The 13313-nt window shown below is 39.3% G+C and overlaps 1 protein-coding gene across 3 annotated transcripts in view; it reads right to left on the reverse strand.

Moving 5' to 3' along the window:
* The window catches only part of LOC134350545 (proteasome activator complex subunit 4-like), a 149056-nt gene that overhangs the window by 25814 nt on the left and 109929 nt on the right, over window positions 1-13313 (reverse strand). For all 3 annotated transcript variants that reach the window (XM_063055875.1, XM_063055874.1, XM_063055876.1), the window contains 3 exons: window positions 6780-6932; window positions 5956-6060; window positions 4511-4602 (listed from right to left, as the gene is read on the reverse strand). In XM_063055875.1, the coding sequence (XP_062911945.1) occupies window positions 4511-4602; window positions 5956-6060; window positions 6780-6932 (350 nt within the window). The remainder of the gene's footprint in view (window positions 1-4510; window positions 4603-5955; window positions 6061-6779; window positions 6933-13313) is intronic.

Here is a 13313-nt window from a genome sequence, read left to right on the forward strand (position 1 = left end):
ATATTTCCTCCAGAGTCCCTTTTTAGATCAGAAATTGTGAAAGCAGTACTTTCACAATTTCTTACCATTAACATATTCATTCCATAATTATTTAGAACCTTAACTGTTTTTCACAGTACATTCAGCTGCTGTTGCGTTTCTCAAAAAATATTTGAAAAGGACTGTGACCTGTAGATTACAAATATACAGTTTCATACTATGAAATGAACTGCATCACTTCACACCATATTATTAATAGAAACTTAATACAGAATCAATATTATACTCCTGAACTAAATAGAGTAGGATATTTACATTTTATAGATTCATAATTAAATTACGCCAGATTGGCTGAACATCCTAATTTGGATTATCTGAACTCTGTAATTGTAACCCACCTTTTAACTCAAAATGTTTTTCCAAGTCATTTATCATTATTTCTATTCTTACATCCCCCAGGCATTGAAGTTTTCTGCAGGCTTTTGTGCTTTTCAGTGTTTTATCAAACAAGTTGCAATTTGGATACAATTGGTTTAAATAATCCTTCAAGAGAGCTTTCAAGTAGTTTTTCACAGTATAATCAAAAATTTTTTAAAGTCACTCAATCGTGCTGACAAGCACATCTTTATGATACACACAGCACTCCATATTAAGATTCCTAAGCAGAGTCTTCAATCTGGATGCATGGAATGCCTCAGATAAGGATGGAGAGAGCAGTTCAGAAAATCTGTTTGAACAAAGCCCACCTGATATGGAAGTATTTACGTTGCTAGTACTTCTTCCAGTGCCTTTGCCATTACTTTTGCAAATGTGTACACCTCCTGCAGACATGGGGATCCATATCTGGTTACAAAAGCAGAGAATGTTGCCTTGTTCAAATTCAGAAGCAAGATTTATTTTTATTCGCCTCATTACAGATTGTCGGAATACTGGGAGCACAATTTTCAGATAAGAATAACTAATGATAACACAACAATGATGGGGGAATCCGGCAAATGATTAAATGACCTTCAGTGATTCAGCTTACGAGGCATGCAAAGGGACACTGAGTTTAAGTTACTTAGTTATTTTACCCTTCAAAGGCTTTGCAAGAAATTTGGACTCGCACAAACAGCATTTCAATGGATTATATTGCTGTTGAGTCCACAAAAACTTTTTGTAGTAGATCAAATATTAATAAAATTAGTTTTATGAATTATGCTTTTATTACTTTTAATCTTCAATTCCAGTAGTGTTGTTCTACTTGATTCGAAGAGGTTCGAGCACTTTTAGAATAGTAGCCCAAAACATCAGGGAGTGATCAATTTTGTTATTTTTGTTGGCAAATACAGGATACCAAAGAAATGAGGCAAAAGCCGTCTGTACGATTTAGATGGGTTAGCAGAGAGAAATACACAGATAACACATGCAGTTTCCTTGAAACAACAGTAAAGAAAAATAGCACAAATTCAAACGCAATGGTTCTTAAGACCCTTCCACGAAACCAAAACAGATCAATATCATGAAACAATAAGTATTTAAAGTAGAGGAGTACATATCTGCGAAGAATGGAGTAAGGCAGTGGAATGAGTTTTGGATCATTTCAGCAGAGGTTAGACATAGATAACAGTCTACTTTGCTACCTTCTTTCGCATATTCTGTGATTATATTTCAAATACTGACCAATAAACAGGTACCCACATGTACTCATTGCATATATTTCTGAATGACAAAGTAGGCAGCTTTGTTTATATATCAAATTCACATTTGGAGCAAACTAGTAGGTGATCAGATCATTTTTCCCTGTCGAAGGTGAAAGTAGCTTAAACTTCTTATCAGTATGGTTGTACAAAATTCTTATCGGCTATATCGTAAACACAACATTAACCACTTTCTTACCAACAGCCATGCTGACCTGTACTGGGTTCCAAGACATTGGAGACCATCACCATTCACCCTCTTACCACTTTACAAAAAGGGGTTTGGAGAAAATCTTCCCTTTAATCAAAACTCAAAGGCAAACATTTCCTATCAGTACATGCTTTGCTTGAAGTGATTAGTACTAAAATTACCTTTCCAATATTACAAGCATTGAATCCTACAGGAAATATTTTCTGCCATATAATCCCTCTTTGTTCCCTACCCTATCATACTTAAGTATAACAAAGCCCTATTACCAGGAATAGAGTAGGTGACCTACTGCTGTGTGCACTGCAAAGTTACAAGTGACCAGAAAAGACCGTAAGACACATAAGCAGAATGAGGCAATTTTGCTCATTATGTTTGCTCTGCATTCAATCATGGCTGATTAATTTTCCCTCTGAACTCCATTCTCTTGCCTTCTCCCATGACATCTGTCACCCTTACTAATCAAGAACCTATCAACCTCTGGCATTAAATATACCCAATGACTTGACCTCCATAGCTGTCCGTGGTAATGAACTAAAGAAATTCTTCCTCATCTCTGTTCTAAAAGGATATCTTTCTATTCTGTGCTGTGCTCTCCAAATAGCTTGTAATTTCCTCATTGTCAATAAATACTTTATGACGATATCGTCTGCTCAGATGGTAATGTGCAGGTAGAAGTTGCATTATACAATCAAATAGCACATCCAATCTGTATGCTAACATTTTACACCAACAAACCAACATTGTTAAAAACAGACTTTAATGAAGATTTGAACTAGTCTCTGATGTTTTGTCTTATTATCAGAAGCATTTCAGATTTATGAAATGTATTCACAGACTAGTATGTTAAGTTATAGCTTTGAATATACACAATAGCGACTGGCAAGGCTGAAATGTTCTGGCATCCCAGAAGTTTTTCGACAGAAGTGGAATTTCAATTTTTTAGTTAACACACAAAACATCTACACATTAAGATGTATGAATCAAGGACATCGCAATTCCACTTTTTGAACTGTATGGCAATATCACAAAATTTCTGATTCAGGTTGGGGCTAAATGGGGGTGAAGCAAGAGGGAGGATCAGTGCCTCAACGAATGTGTTTGAAATTCAGTACCTTGTTTGGAAGCACAAAGTCAAGCAATCCTTTAAGACTGATCCACCTTTGCATTAGGGTGAGCCTTCTCTACACTCAACACATTTTCCCACCTTTGCCCAATATCTGATACAAATCTATGTTATTATTGAAAATTCTAATATCCTTTTTCATCCTTACAAGGTTCAGAGGTACGAGGGGAAGCAAGGAGAGAAAAAGAATGGCCTTAATTTCTGCAGCACTCTATAGAAAAACTGATTTTTCTCCCATTTGAGATAGTTCTAACAATAAGATAATGTTCATTTGATGATATACCCATTTTATTGAATGCTTTTTATGGTTTAAATAGTTTGCTCCTTTCCACAACCTCCTAGACTCAGACAATTTTTATTCATGTTTCTGCATCTCATTCTCATTACTTTACCTTCTCAGATGAGATGCCCAAGCTTCAGCAAACAGAACCTAGCATACTGAAGGATAAGTCATCAAGATGCTTAAAGAATCATGTTGCATTGAACAGGCTTTTTCTCTGCAATCTTTTGCCAGCGTAGATAGCTGGGGAAAGGATTATGCAAGGCAGGAGAATGGCATGAGGAAGACACTTGAAATCACTGTGGATGCTGACAAACCTCATGCACTTGTGAGTCAAGAACACAAGTGTTTTCAAATTACAATGGAACGCTTTACTTGCAGTGATATCACTTCAAGTAAAGAGTTCCATTTTAAGTTGAAAATGACGCTCCTTCTCTTTGACTGTAGTTATGGAGAAGCTGCACTGAACCCAATCAGAGGTTTATACAGCTATCCTAAGTATCCATCATGAAACTTCAGATGGAGGATAATCACAGCCACTCCTCCCAAGAGTATTTCAAGATACTGTATTTAAATATCTATTTTCCTTTTTTTTTGTCCAATGATTTTGATAACTATCAAATCTCTTTTCCACCCGACAGTTTCTCAGTTTCTTTGGTTCCAAAAAGGATGATCTTACAATTGCAAATATTGACCTCTATTTTCCTCGCCTTTGCCCTGTCAAGTTATTTTGTCCTCTCAAATACTTTGTTACAACTGTTTGTTACCACCTATTTCTATTTACCAACACTTTACTTTTATCTTCTTTCTTCCAGCATTTATTCAAGTTTCAATTTTTTTTTTGCCAAAAGAGAAAATCAGAATGGGATACTGATATAGAGGTATACAAACTTGTGACAGGTAGAGGTATGGTAGCTAGTAAGAAACTTCTCCCCAAAGCAGTGGTATCCAAAACCAGAGGAGCAAGAAGTTTAGAGGAGATCTGAGGCAGATTTTTTTCTTGGTAACAATGTGAAACATACTTCCTGTGAAGGAGGCAGGAACCATAGTATTTAAGAGACACCTGGACAAACACTTGTATCACCAAAACATAATAGACTACAGACCAAGTGCAGGTAAATGAGTAGAGATAGGTACTTGATAGTTAACATACACCCTATTTTTATGTTGTATGACTTCATTAACTTAGTTTTTAAGAAGAATAAAACTACTTAATTATAAAGTGATGAATCACTTACCATGCATCTCCAAATGATCCTCCTTCCCCACTCAATGGGGCATCCATTAGCAATTCAAAAAGCCAATGCAATTTACGGGGGTCCCTGTTCTCCTAAAGAAATAAATTCAATCATTGCAAAAGATCTTATGGCATTTATTTCTGAAAAGAGCAAGGTATTCTCCTGGTATCCTGACCAACATTCATCTCTAAAAACCCCAATATTTTTCTGTGAATTGACTGTTTGATTGCCTTTTATTACCTTTAAAATATTTAGTAAGCTTTTGATGATATGAACACAGTAAATAAATGCAGTGCCTTTTAAACTAATTCAATCCAGACTAATTTCTTTGTAAAATAAAGATTAATATACTTTTAAATCACCAACTAAAACCAAGAGCCCACATATAAGCATGATCTTTGTTAGAGACTTCATAAATTCATACAAAACATTTTCAAATATTTGTACAATATTGTAAGGGATATGTAAACTTAATAATTAAAGTCAATAATTTATAGGTGTAAACACAACAAATTCTGCAGATGCTAGAAATTCAAGCAACACACAAAGTTGCTGGCGAACGCAGCAGGCCAGGCAGCATCTCTAGGAAGAGGTACAGTCGATGTTTCGGGCCGAGACCCTTCGTCAGGACTAACTGAAGGAAGAGCTAGTAAGAGATTTGAAAGTGGGAGGGGGAGGGGGAGGGGGAGATCCAAAATGATAGGAGAAGACAGGAGTGGGAGGGATGGAGCCAAGAGCTGGACAGGTGATTTGGCAAAAGGGATATGAGAGGATCATGGGACAGGAGGCCCAGGGAGAAGGAAAAGGGGGAAGGGGGAAAAAAAAACCCCACAGGATGGGCAAGGGGTATAGTCAGAGGGACAGCGGGAGAAAAAGGAGAGAGAGAGAAAGAATGTGTGTATATAAATAAATAACAGATGGGGTACGAGAGGGAGGTGGGGCATTAGCAGAAGTTAGAGAAGTCAATGTTCATGCCATCAGGTTGGAGGCTACCCAGACGGAATATAAGGTGTTGTTCCTCCAACCTGAGTGTGGCTTCATCTTTACAGTTGAGGACGCCATGGATAGACATATCAGAATGGGAATGGGATGTGGAATTAAAATGTGTGGCCACTGGGAGATCCTGCTTTCTCTGGCGGACAGAGCGTAGGTGTTCAGCAAAACGATCTCCCAGTCTGTGTCGGGTCATTTATAGGGATGGTTACTTACAAAATTAATGCTTCAGAGTATGCATAAATACAATTCTTACATTTTTTACCTGTTTAATTTTACAGTTACAAGCTCATTTTAACATGCACGAAGTAGAATTTTTATACAGGTGATTTATCGCATAAATGAGATAAAGATATAGATTTTAAATTAGAAGTAAAACAAATGAAAATGTTATACTTGGAAGTATGGAACTATAGTGTAGCCCAGTTCAATTATTTGTCTTTATTTCTTACACAAGCTGTGGCAATGCACGTTCCCCAGTCATTGTAAGTCTCCACTGTGATGCTGGACAAAGCAGTTCGAAGAAGGGGAGAGAGAGTTTCCCACAGTTGCTCTACCTATAAAATCAGAAAATAATTTAACTCTATTTCAATAAATTGGCATTAAAAGAGAGTTGATCTTAACATCAATACCCAAAATGAAATTTCAAATCTCCCATCCTAAACTATCATGAAAACTACCCATGCTTCAAATGTGCAAATAACTCAAATCCATTATCATCATTACTACTATCTATTATTAAATGTTAAAACACTCATGGAAATAAGATTTCAATTCATTGCTTAAAAGGTACTTAAGATTACTTTGAAAAATGATGACTTTAAAGGGATAAAGGAATCGTACTTTTAAGCCAGAGATGACTCATGAACACAATTAATACAAGTCAATCAATTTATTTGGCAGGCAAGCTTGATTAGCTGGAAAACAGCTGGCATAAGAAATAGTAATCGTACTTGTTTTGCTCTTTGAAACATCTGGAACCAGTGAACCAGTATGAACATATGAACATTTCAAATGGCAGCCAGATTTATATAATTTGTCTTCAAACTTACATGCAACACAATTCAAGACTTATCCTTTTCTCGTTACAAATGGATTGAAGACAAATTGCATTTTAGATACAAACCAGAACAGAAAATTTGCTTTAATAAAAAATGTACTACTCTGACCATCAATTCTGAATTTTAAATACAACTGATCTAATTCTGTGGCAACATGCAAATATTTCCCTTATTTTAAATTGTTAGTGTGCAGAGTATAAAACCAATGGTATTACCTTTTCATGATACCAGTGTTTGGAACCCCGTATCAATCCTGCAATGATTTCAGCTCCACAACGTTGAGCACTTTCATGAGAATCTGAGACAAGACGTTCTAAATGTGGTTTTAAAACCGGTAAAAAGGCTGTGTCAAAGTTTCTGAACAAACCCTAGCATGAAAAAATGAACAAAAACATATCAATAACATTCAAAATGCAACTTAAGGAACTATTGAAATTTCTTTGTTTGATCTCACTTGAACGTATATAAAAAAGAGAGGTTATCTCAAGGAAATGGACAGAATTCTAAAGGGCTTTAATAAAGCCGCCATTTATCAAGTTATAAACTTGGCTCAGTTATCAAGAACCAGGGATTGACTATCAGAATAGTAGAGAGAAGAGATTTCTTCAATCAGAAGATGGAATTCTTTGAATGCTTTCAAGTCAGCTGTGGAAACTTGATCAAGGCTAACACATTCACATGTTACAGGAATTAAATGATATAGGTTAACGCAGGAAAATAATACGGAGACAATAGATCAAAGATCTTTCTGACTGGTGGAACAGGAATGGTGAAAGTAAACACAAATATGCTATGTTCTTATATTAATTTCATGTAGGAAAAATACTGGTCAGGTAGTTAATGATAATTATTGTCTATTGGTTGAGCTTCCTTGAATACTACTGAAAAATTCAAAGAAGAATGTTATTTGTATATTTTTTTCTCTATGTGCCTTGTGAGAATAATTTAATATTATACTATTTTCCCAGCTGCTTATGTTAGACGAACTGGTCTGTGTTGCCTCATTTTCTTTCTCCTTAAGTGGTTGGGTTCTATTTGCTACTTTAAAATCTGTGGAATCCATATAGAATGTATGGAATTTAGCAGTTGTTAATTCATCCCCTCATGCAGATAGATTGTTCTGCATACCAAGAAAGTACTTTATTTCTTCACCATCACAAATATGTTTTTGGCCAAAGTCTGAACATTCAGAATCAATGGACACTGACAGTGACGTCAAACATGGAAAACACAGGGGTTCAATCATAGTCCTGAAACATCCCTTATAAAAGGCAAATACATCAGGAAATGGTTTCAGATCAATTCTACAGGTCTCAGGAGAAAGGCTGCACAGTTGTTGTGATCCCAGGCTGTGGAACTCTGGCTATATTTTCATAATCTTAACATGCAAGCCATGGTCTTCACTGAAAGTTAGAATCAGACCCAAATCTATTCACTCATAGAAATGGAAACTTTTCCAAAAATGTTAAAGTGACCAGTGCCAAAGGAGCCACTGTGGTGTGGAAATATCTTAAAGATGCCTACCCCATTCACTTAAGTATTAATATACAGAATATTCTGCTATAATTTGAGTGATTATATATATATATATATACAGAACACTACACAATAACAGCCATATTGTAGATAAGTAAACAGAATGTGAGTAAAGAGAGCATGAAGGAACACGGTGGTGCGAATAAAACTACACTGAAATAAGTGACAAGCCAGAAAAGGAAATGATTAAACCACTTACACTGCACAATGGGAAGCATTAACTGTCCAGGCAAGCACACACAGATGGCATACGTAAACCCAATATATGCAATAACCGTCCCATTTTTAATCAAACATTGGTGGTTGAATTTAATAACCATGGGCAATGATGCTAGGGTAAAAACGCTCTTGGATCTAGCATCTCTGATCTGCTCACTTTATCTCCAATGGTTCACAGAAAACTTCAAAATTCAAAGTAAATTTATTTTCAAAGTACATATATGTCACCACATACTAATTTGAGGTTCATTTTCTTGTGGAGACTCACAGTAGAACTGACAAACACAATAGAAAAACTATACAAAAAGACTGAAACAAAAGACAAACTATGCAACCAAGCAAAGAAATAAATAAGTAATACTGAGAACAGGAGTTGCAAAGGGTCATGAAAGTGAACCCATAGGCTGTGGAAATTATTATTTATTGAGATAAAGCATGGAATAGGCCCTTCTGGCCCCTCAAGCTGCATCACCCAGAAACCCCTGATTTAAGTTATTTACTCAAAAATTTGCTAGTATCATTCCGAGTACAGCTTTTGCAGTAATTGATTTTTCAAATACAATTTTAGGCAAATATAACAAAGGAGAAATTTCTCAGAAACACAATTCTGCCTGACAGTGGCAGTGCTGAGGTGATGCTTGCTGGTGCTATAGCACCAGCAGAAATTACAATAGCATCACCAAGAAATTAACTGAAATTTGACATACAAATTGCAGCTGCTTTCTCTGTATAGTTTCTCCAGTTGATCTAGTGAAACAGCACCCCCAATTACCATAGCACCCACGCAGCAATAAAGTTATAAACTCTGTGCTGGTCTATGGTCAGATCTACTCTACACTTCTGATTCTTTTGTTGTCAATGTCTTGCCATTGATCAGTTAAGGTGATCTAAGATCACTTAAGGTGGTGATGTCACTCACTCTCACTCATGCGAGAGATTGATAATTTATATATTTTTATATATATACACACACACACACACACAGGATCCAGGCACAGATCCATGGTCTCATGAGACTAACAGATGCCACACACATACGTTGTGCTTTTACAAGCTAGCGTGGGCCTGGCACATGCATTATTTTGGCAGCGTGAAAAATGGATCGATTTTTTAGTGAGAAAATGACCTCATCCAGAGGAATCAGTGGTGTCTCAGCCTAAGCCTGTCTTAATTGAAAGTGACATGCAGAAAGAAATGGGGATGAGGACGGCAGTAGTTCATCGAAGGAGTGTGAGGGCGAAGTAGAGGAACAAGAAATGGAGCGGGATTCAGAAGAGAACATGGATGGAGCTGCTCTTAGTGCTAGTGGGAATACTGTTAGCGATGTTAGCCAGCAGCCCGAGGAAGGACCCCGTTGAAAAAGTACCCTTTGCAACAGTTTGGCAATCAGCAAAAGACTTTTATTTGTGGCTGGTTTGACCTGTGCTCCTGGCTGAAATATTCGATCACGAAAGATACTACGTTCTGCTTCACATGTAGGCATTTCCTGTGTGGAGGACACGGGTTCCATTCTGAGTCTACCTTCACTGACACCTGTTACCACAACTGGTGGAAAGCTACAACAGCTTTCAAACAACACACATAAAAATTGCTGGTGAACGCAGCAGGCTAGGCAGCATCTCTAGGAAGAGGTACAGTCAACATTTCGGGCCGAGACCCTTCGTCATTCACAGCAAGAGGATTCGAGTACAGGAGCAGGGAGGTACTACTGCAGTTGTACAAAGCCTTGGTGAGACCACACCTGGAGTATTGTGAGCAGTTTTGGTCCCCTAATCTGAAGAAAGACATCCTTGCCATAGAGGGAGTACAAAGAAGGTTCACCAGATTGATTCCTGGGATGGCAGGACTTTCATATGATAAAAGACTGGATCGACCAGGCTTATACTCGTTGGAATTTAGAAGATTGAGGGGGGATCTTATTGAAACATATAAAATCCTAAAGGGACTGGACAGGCTAGATGCAGGAAGATTGTTCCCAATGTTGGGGAAGTCCAGAACGAGGGGTCACAGTTTGAGGATAAAGGAGAAGCCTTTTAGGACCGAGATTAGGAAAAACTTCTTCACACAGAGAGTGGTGAATCTGTGGAATTCTCTGCCACAGGAAACAGTTGAGGACAGTTCATTGGCTATACTTAAGAGGGAGTTAGATATGGCCCTTGTGGCTAAAGGGATCAGGGGCTATGGCGGGGGAAGGCTGGTACAGGGTTCTGAGTTGGATGATCAGCCATGATCATACTGAATGGCTGTGCAGGCTCAAAGGGCCCAATGGCCTACTCCTGCACCTATTTTCTATATTTCTATGTCAGGACTAACCGAAAGAAGAGCTAGTAAGAGACTTGAAAGTGGGAGGGGGAGGGGGAGATCCAAAATGATAGGAGAAGACAGGAGGGGGAGGGACGGAGCCAAGAGCTGGACAGTTGATTGGCAAAGGGGATATGAGAGGATCATGGGACAGGAGGCCGAGTAGTGAGAGGGACAGAGGGAGAAAAAGGAGAGAGAGAAAAAAAGAACGTGTGTACATAAATAACGGATGGGGTACGAGGGGGAGGTGGGGCATTAGCAGAAGTTTGAGGTCAATGTTCATGCCATCAGGTTGGAGGCTATATACCCAGATGGAATATAAGGTGTTGTTCCTCCAGCCTGAGTGTGGCTTCATCTTGATAGTAGAGGAGGCCGTGGATAGACATATCAGAATGGGAATGGGATGTGGAATTAAAGTGTGTGGCCACTGGGAGACCCTGCTTTCTCTGGCGCACAGAGCATAGGTGTTCAGTGAAACGATCTCCCGGTCTGTGTCGGGTCTCGCCAATATATAGAAGGCCACATCGGGAGCACCGGACACAGTATATCACCTCAGCTGACTCACAGGTGAAGTGTCGCCTCATGTGGAAGGACTGTCCGGGGCCCTGAATGGTGGTGAGGGAGGAAGTATAAGGGCATGTGTAGCACTTGTTCTGCTTACAAGGATAAGTGTCAGGAGGGAGATCGGTGGGGAGGGATGGGGGGGGGGAACGAATGGACAAGGGAGTCACATAGGGAGCAATCCCTGCAGAAACCGGAGGGGGGGGGTGGAGGGAAATATGTGCTTAGTGGTGGGATCCCATTGGAGGTGGCGGAAGTTACGGAGAATAACATGTTGAACCTGGAGGCTGGCTTCCAAAATCCACCATGTAAGTGCAGCTCCTAAGTTTGCTATGGAGGCATGGGCCAAACTCAAATTGAGAAAACAAGACGGTTCAAGATTGGGAAATATACTTGATAAAGGACATCAAAGATTGTCCAAGAAAATTGTGAGTATATGAGAGCAGTGGTTGAGTCTCTATGCTATACTGGGTGCCAAGGCATTGCCCAGCAAGGACACCGGGAGGATGATGGATCTGGCAACAGGGGAAACTTTGTTGAGTTGCTCAGTGTAATTGGGCAGTTTGGTAAGACTGTAGTTTAAAAAAAAATAGAGGACAATCCTGGAAATGCAAAAAACACCCATCACGATATCCAAAATGAAATTATGGGTATTATGGCAGATATGGTCAGACGTCAAATAAGTGCAGAAATCAAGGAGGCTGGACATTTTGCCATCATGGTGGATGAAAGTAAAGACTTGAGTAAAAATGAGCAAATATCAGTGGTGGTGCAGTATTTGAATAACAAAACAGTGCTTGAAGAATTCTTGCACTTCACTCCAGCAGAAGGGTTGGACGCAGAGTCATTTCTTAAAAGCATTGAACAGGCACTCACCCAGTGTGTTATTGATAATAACACATGTATAGGTCAGTGTTATGACAGGGCGGTAGTGATGTCTGGGTGCAATAACGGGGTACAAGAGAGGTTCAGGAAAGAGGTCCCGCAGGCATTATATATACACTGCCATGCTCACAGACTTAACCTTGTTTTAGTGGATGTTGTGAGCAATGTACAAACAAGCAGGTGAGTTTTTTTGAAACTGTGCAGCTGTTTTACAGCTTCTCTTCAAACTCTGTTGCCCACGATCTTTTCATGAAGAAACAGAGAGAACTGGAATCAACTGCACAGCCCGTGGAATTGAAGAAATTGTCCAATACACGCTGGGCATGGCAGTATACAGCTTTGTGGGCTATAAGGAAATCACTCCCTGCCATTCTAGCTACACTACAGGATATTATTGGTCAACCAAATGCACGGAGGAAAACGGAGGCCAGAGCTGTAAATGGACTGATTGACGAGCAGTTTGCTTTACTTTTCACTCTGTTTGAGGATTTATTCCGAGTCACCAAGTTCATGTCAGACCAACTACAATCTCCCAGTTTGGAGCTTTCATCCGCTGTGGACTTGGCTCAGTCTGTTATCGATGCACTCTCAGCAAAACAGGGAGAGGAATCATGGAGTGAAATTCAGGCAAGAGCAAGGGACCTGTACGTCAAGGCCGGTACACAGAGCAGAAAGGAGACAGGCCCAGCCACCCCACCGCCTACATGATTTTGTTGTTGAGGCCCAAACTGAACGCACACCTGTCACATCCTCTGATGACCTTCGCAACCACTGTTTCTATCCAGTTATAGACAGACTTCTGACTGAAATGAAAAGACAGTTCTCAATTGAGACTGGGGGTGATCTGACTGGAGTCTCAGCATTGAGTCCCAAACCCAAGCTCTTCCTAGACAAGAATTGTCTTTGGCCAATGGCCCAATACTATGGAGTGACTGAAGTGAACCTGACTGCAGAGCTACATCAGGTTCGGCGTCTGCTGGAATCAAAACAAAAGCAAAGACAGACAGTGAATGACACAGTGGAATTTCTAATGAGACCCTACCACGATGTATAGATTTATACAAACTAACCTGCATATCACTGACTCTGCCTGTGACATCTGCCTCACGCGAACAGAGTTTCTCTTGCCTCAGATGCGTCAAAAACTACTTAAGGAATAGCAGCGGTGATGCTCAGAACAGCAACTTGGCCTTGTTGGCCATAAACAGCCGGAGGACCAAAGCACTTGACATCCAGAAAATCATTGA

This window comes from Mobula hypostoma, chromosome 8 (assembly GCF_963921235.1).
Source record: "Mobula hypostoma chromosome 8, sMobHyp1.1, whole genome shotgun sequence".
Classification (NCBI taxonomy): domain Eukaryota; kingdom Metazoa; phylum Chordata; class Chondrichthyes; order Myliobatiformes; family Myliobatidae; genus Mobula; species Mobula hypostoma.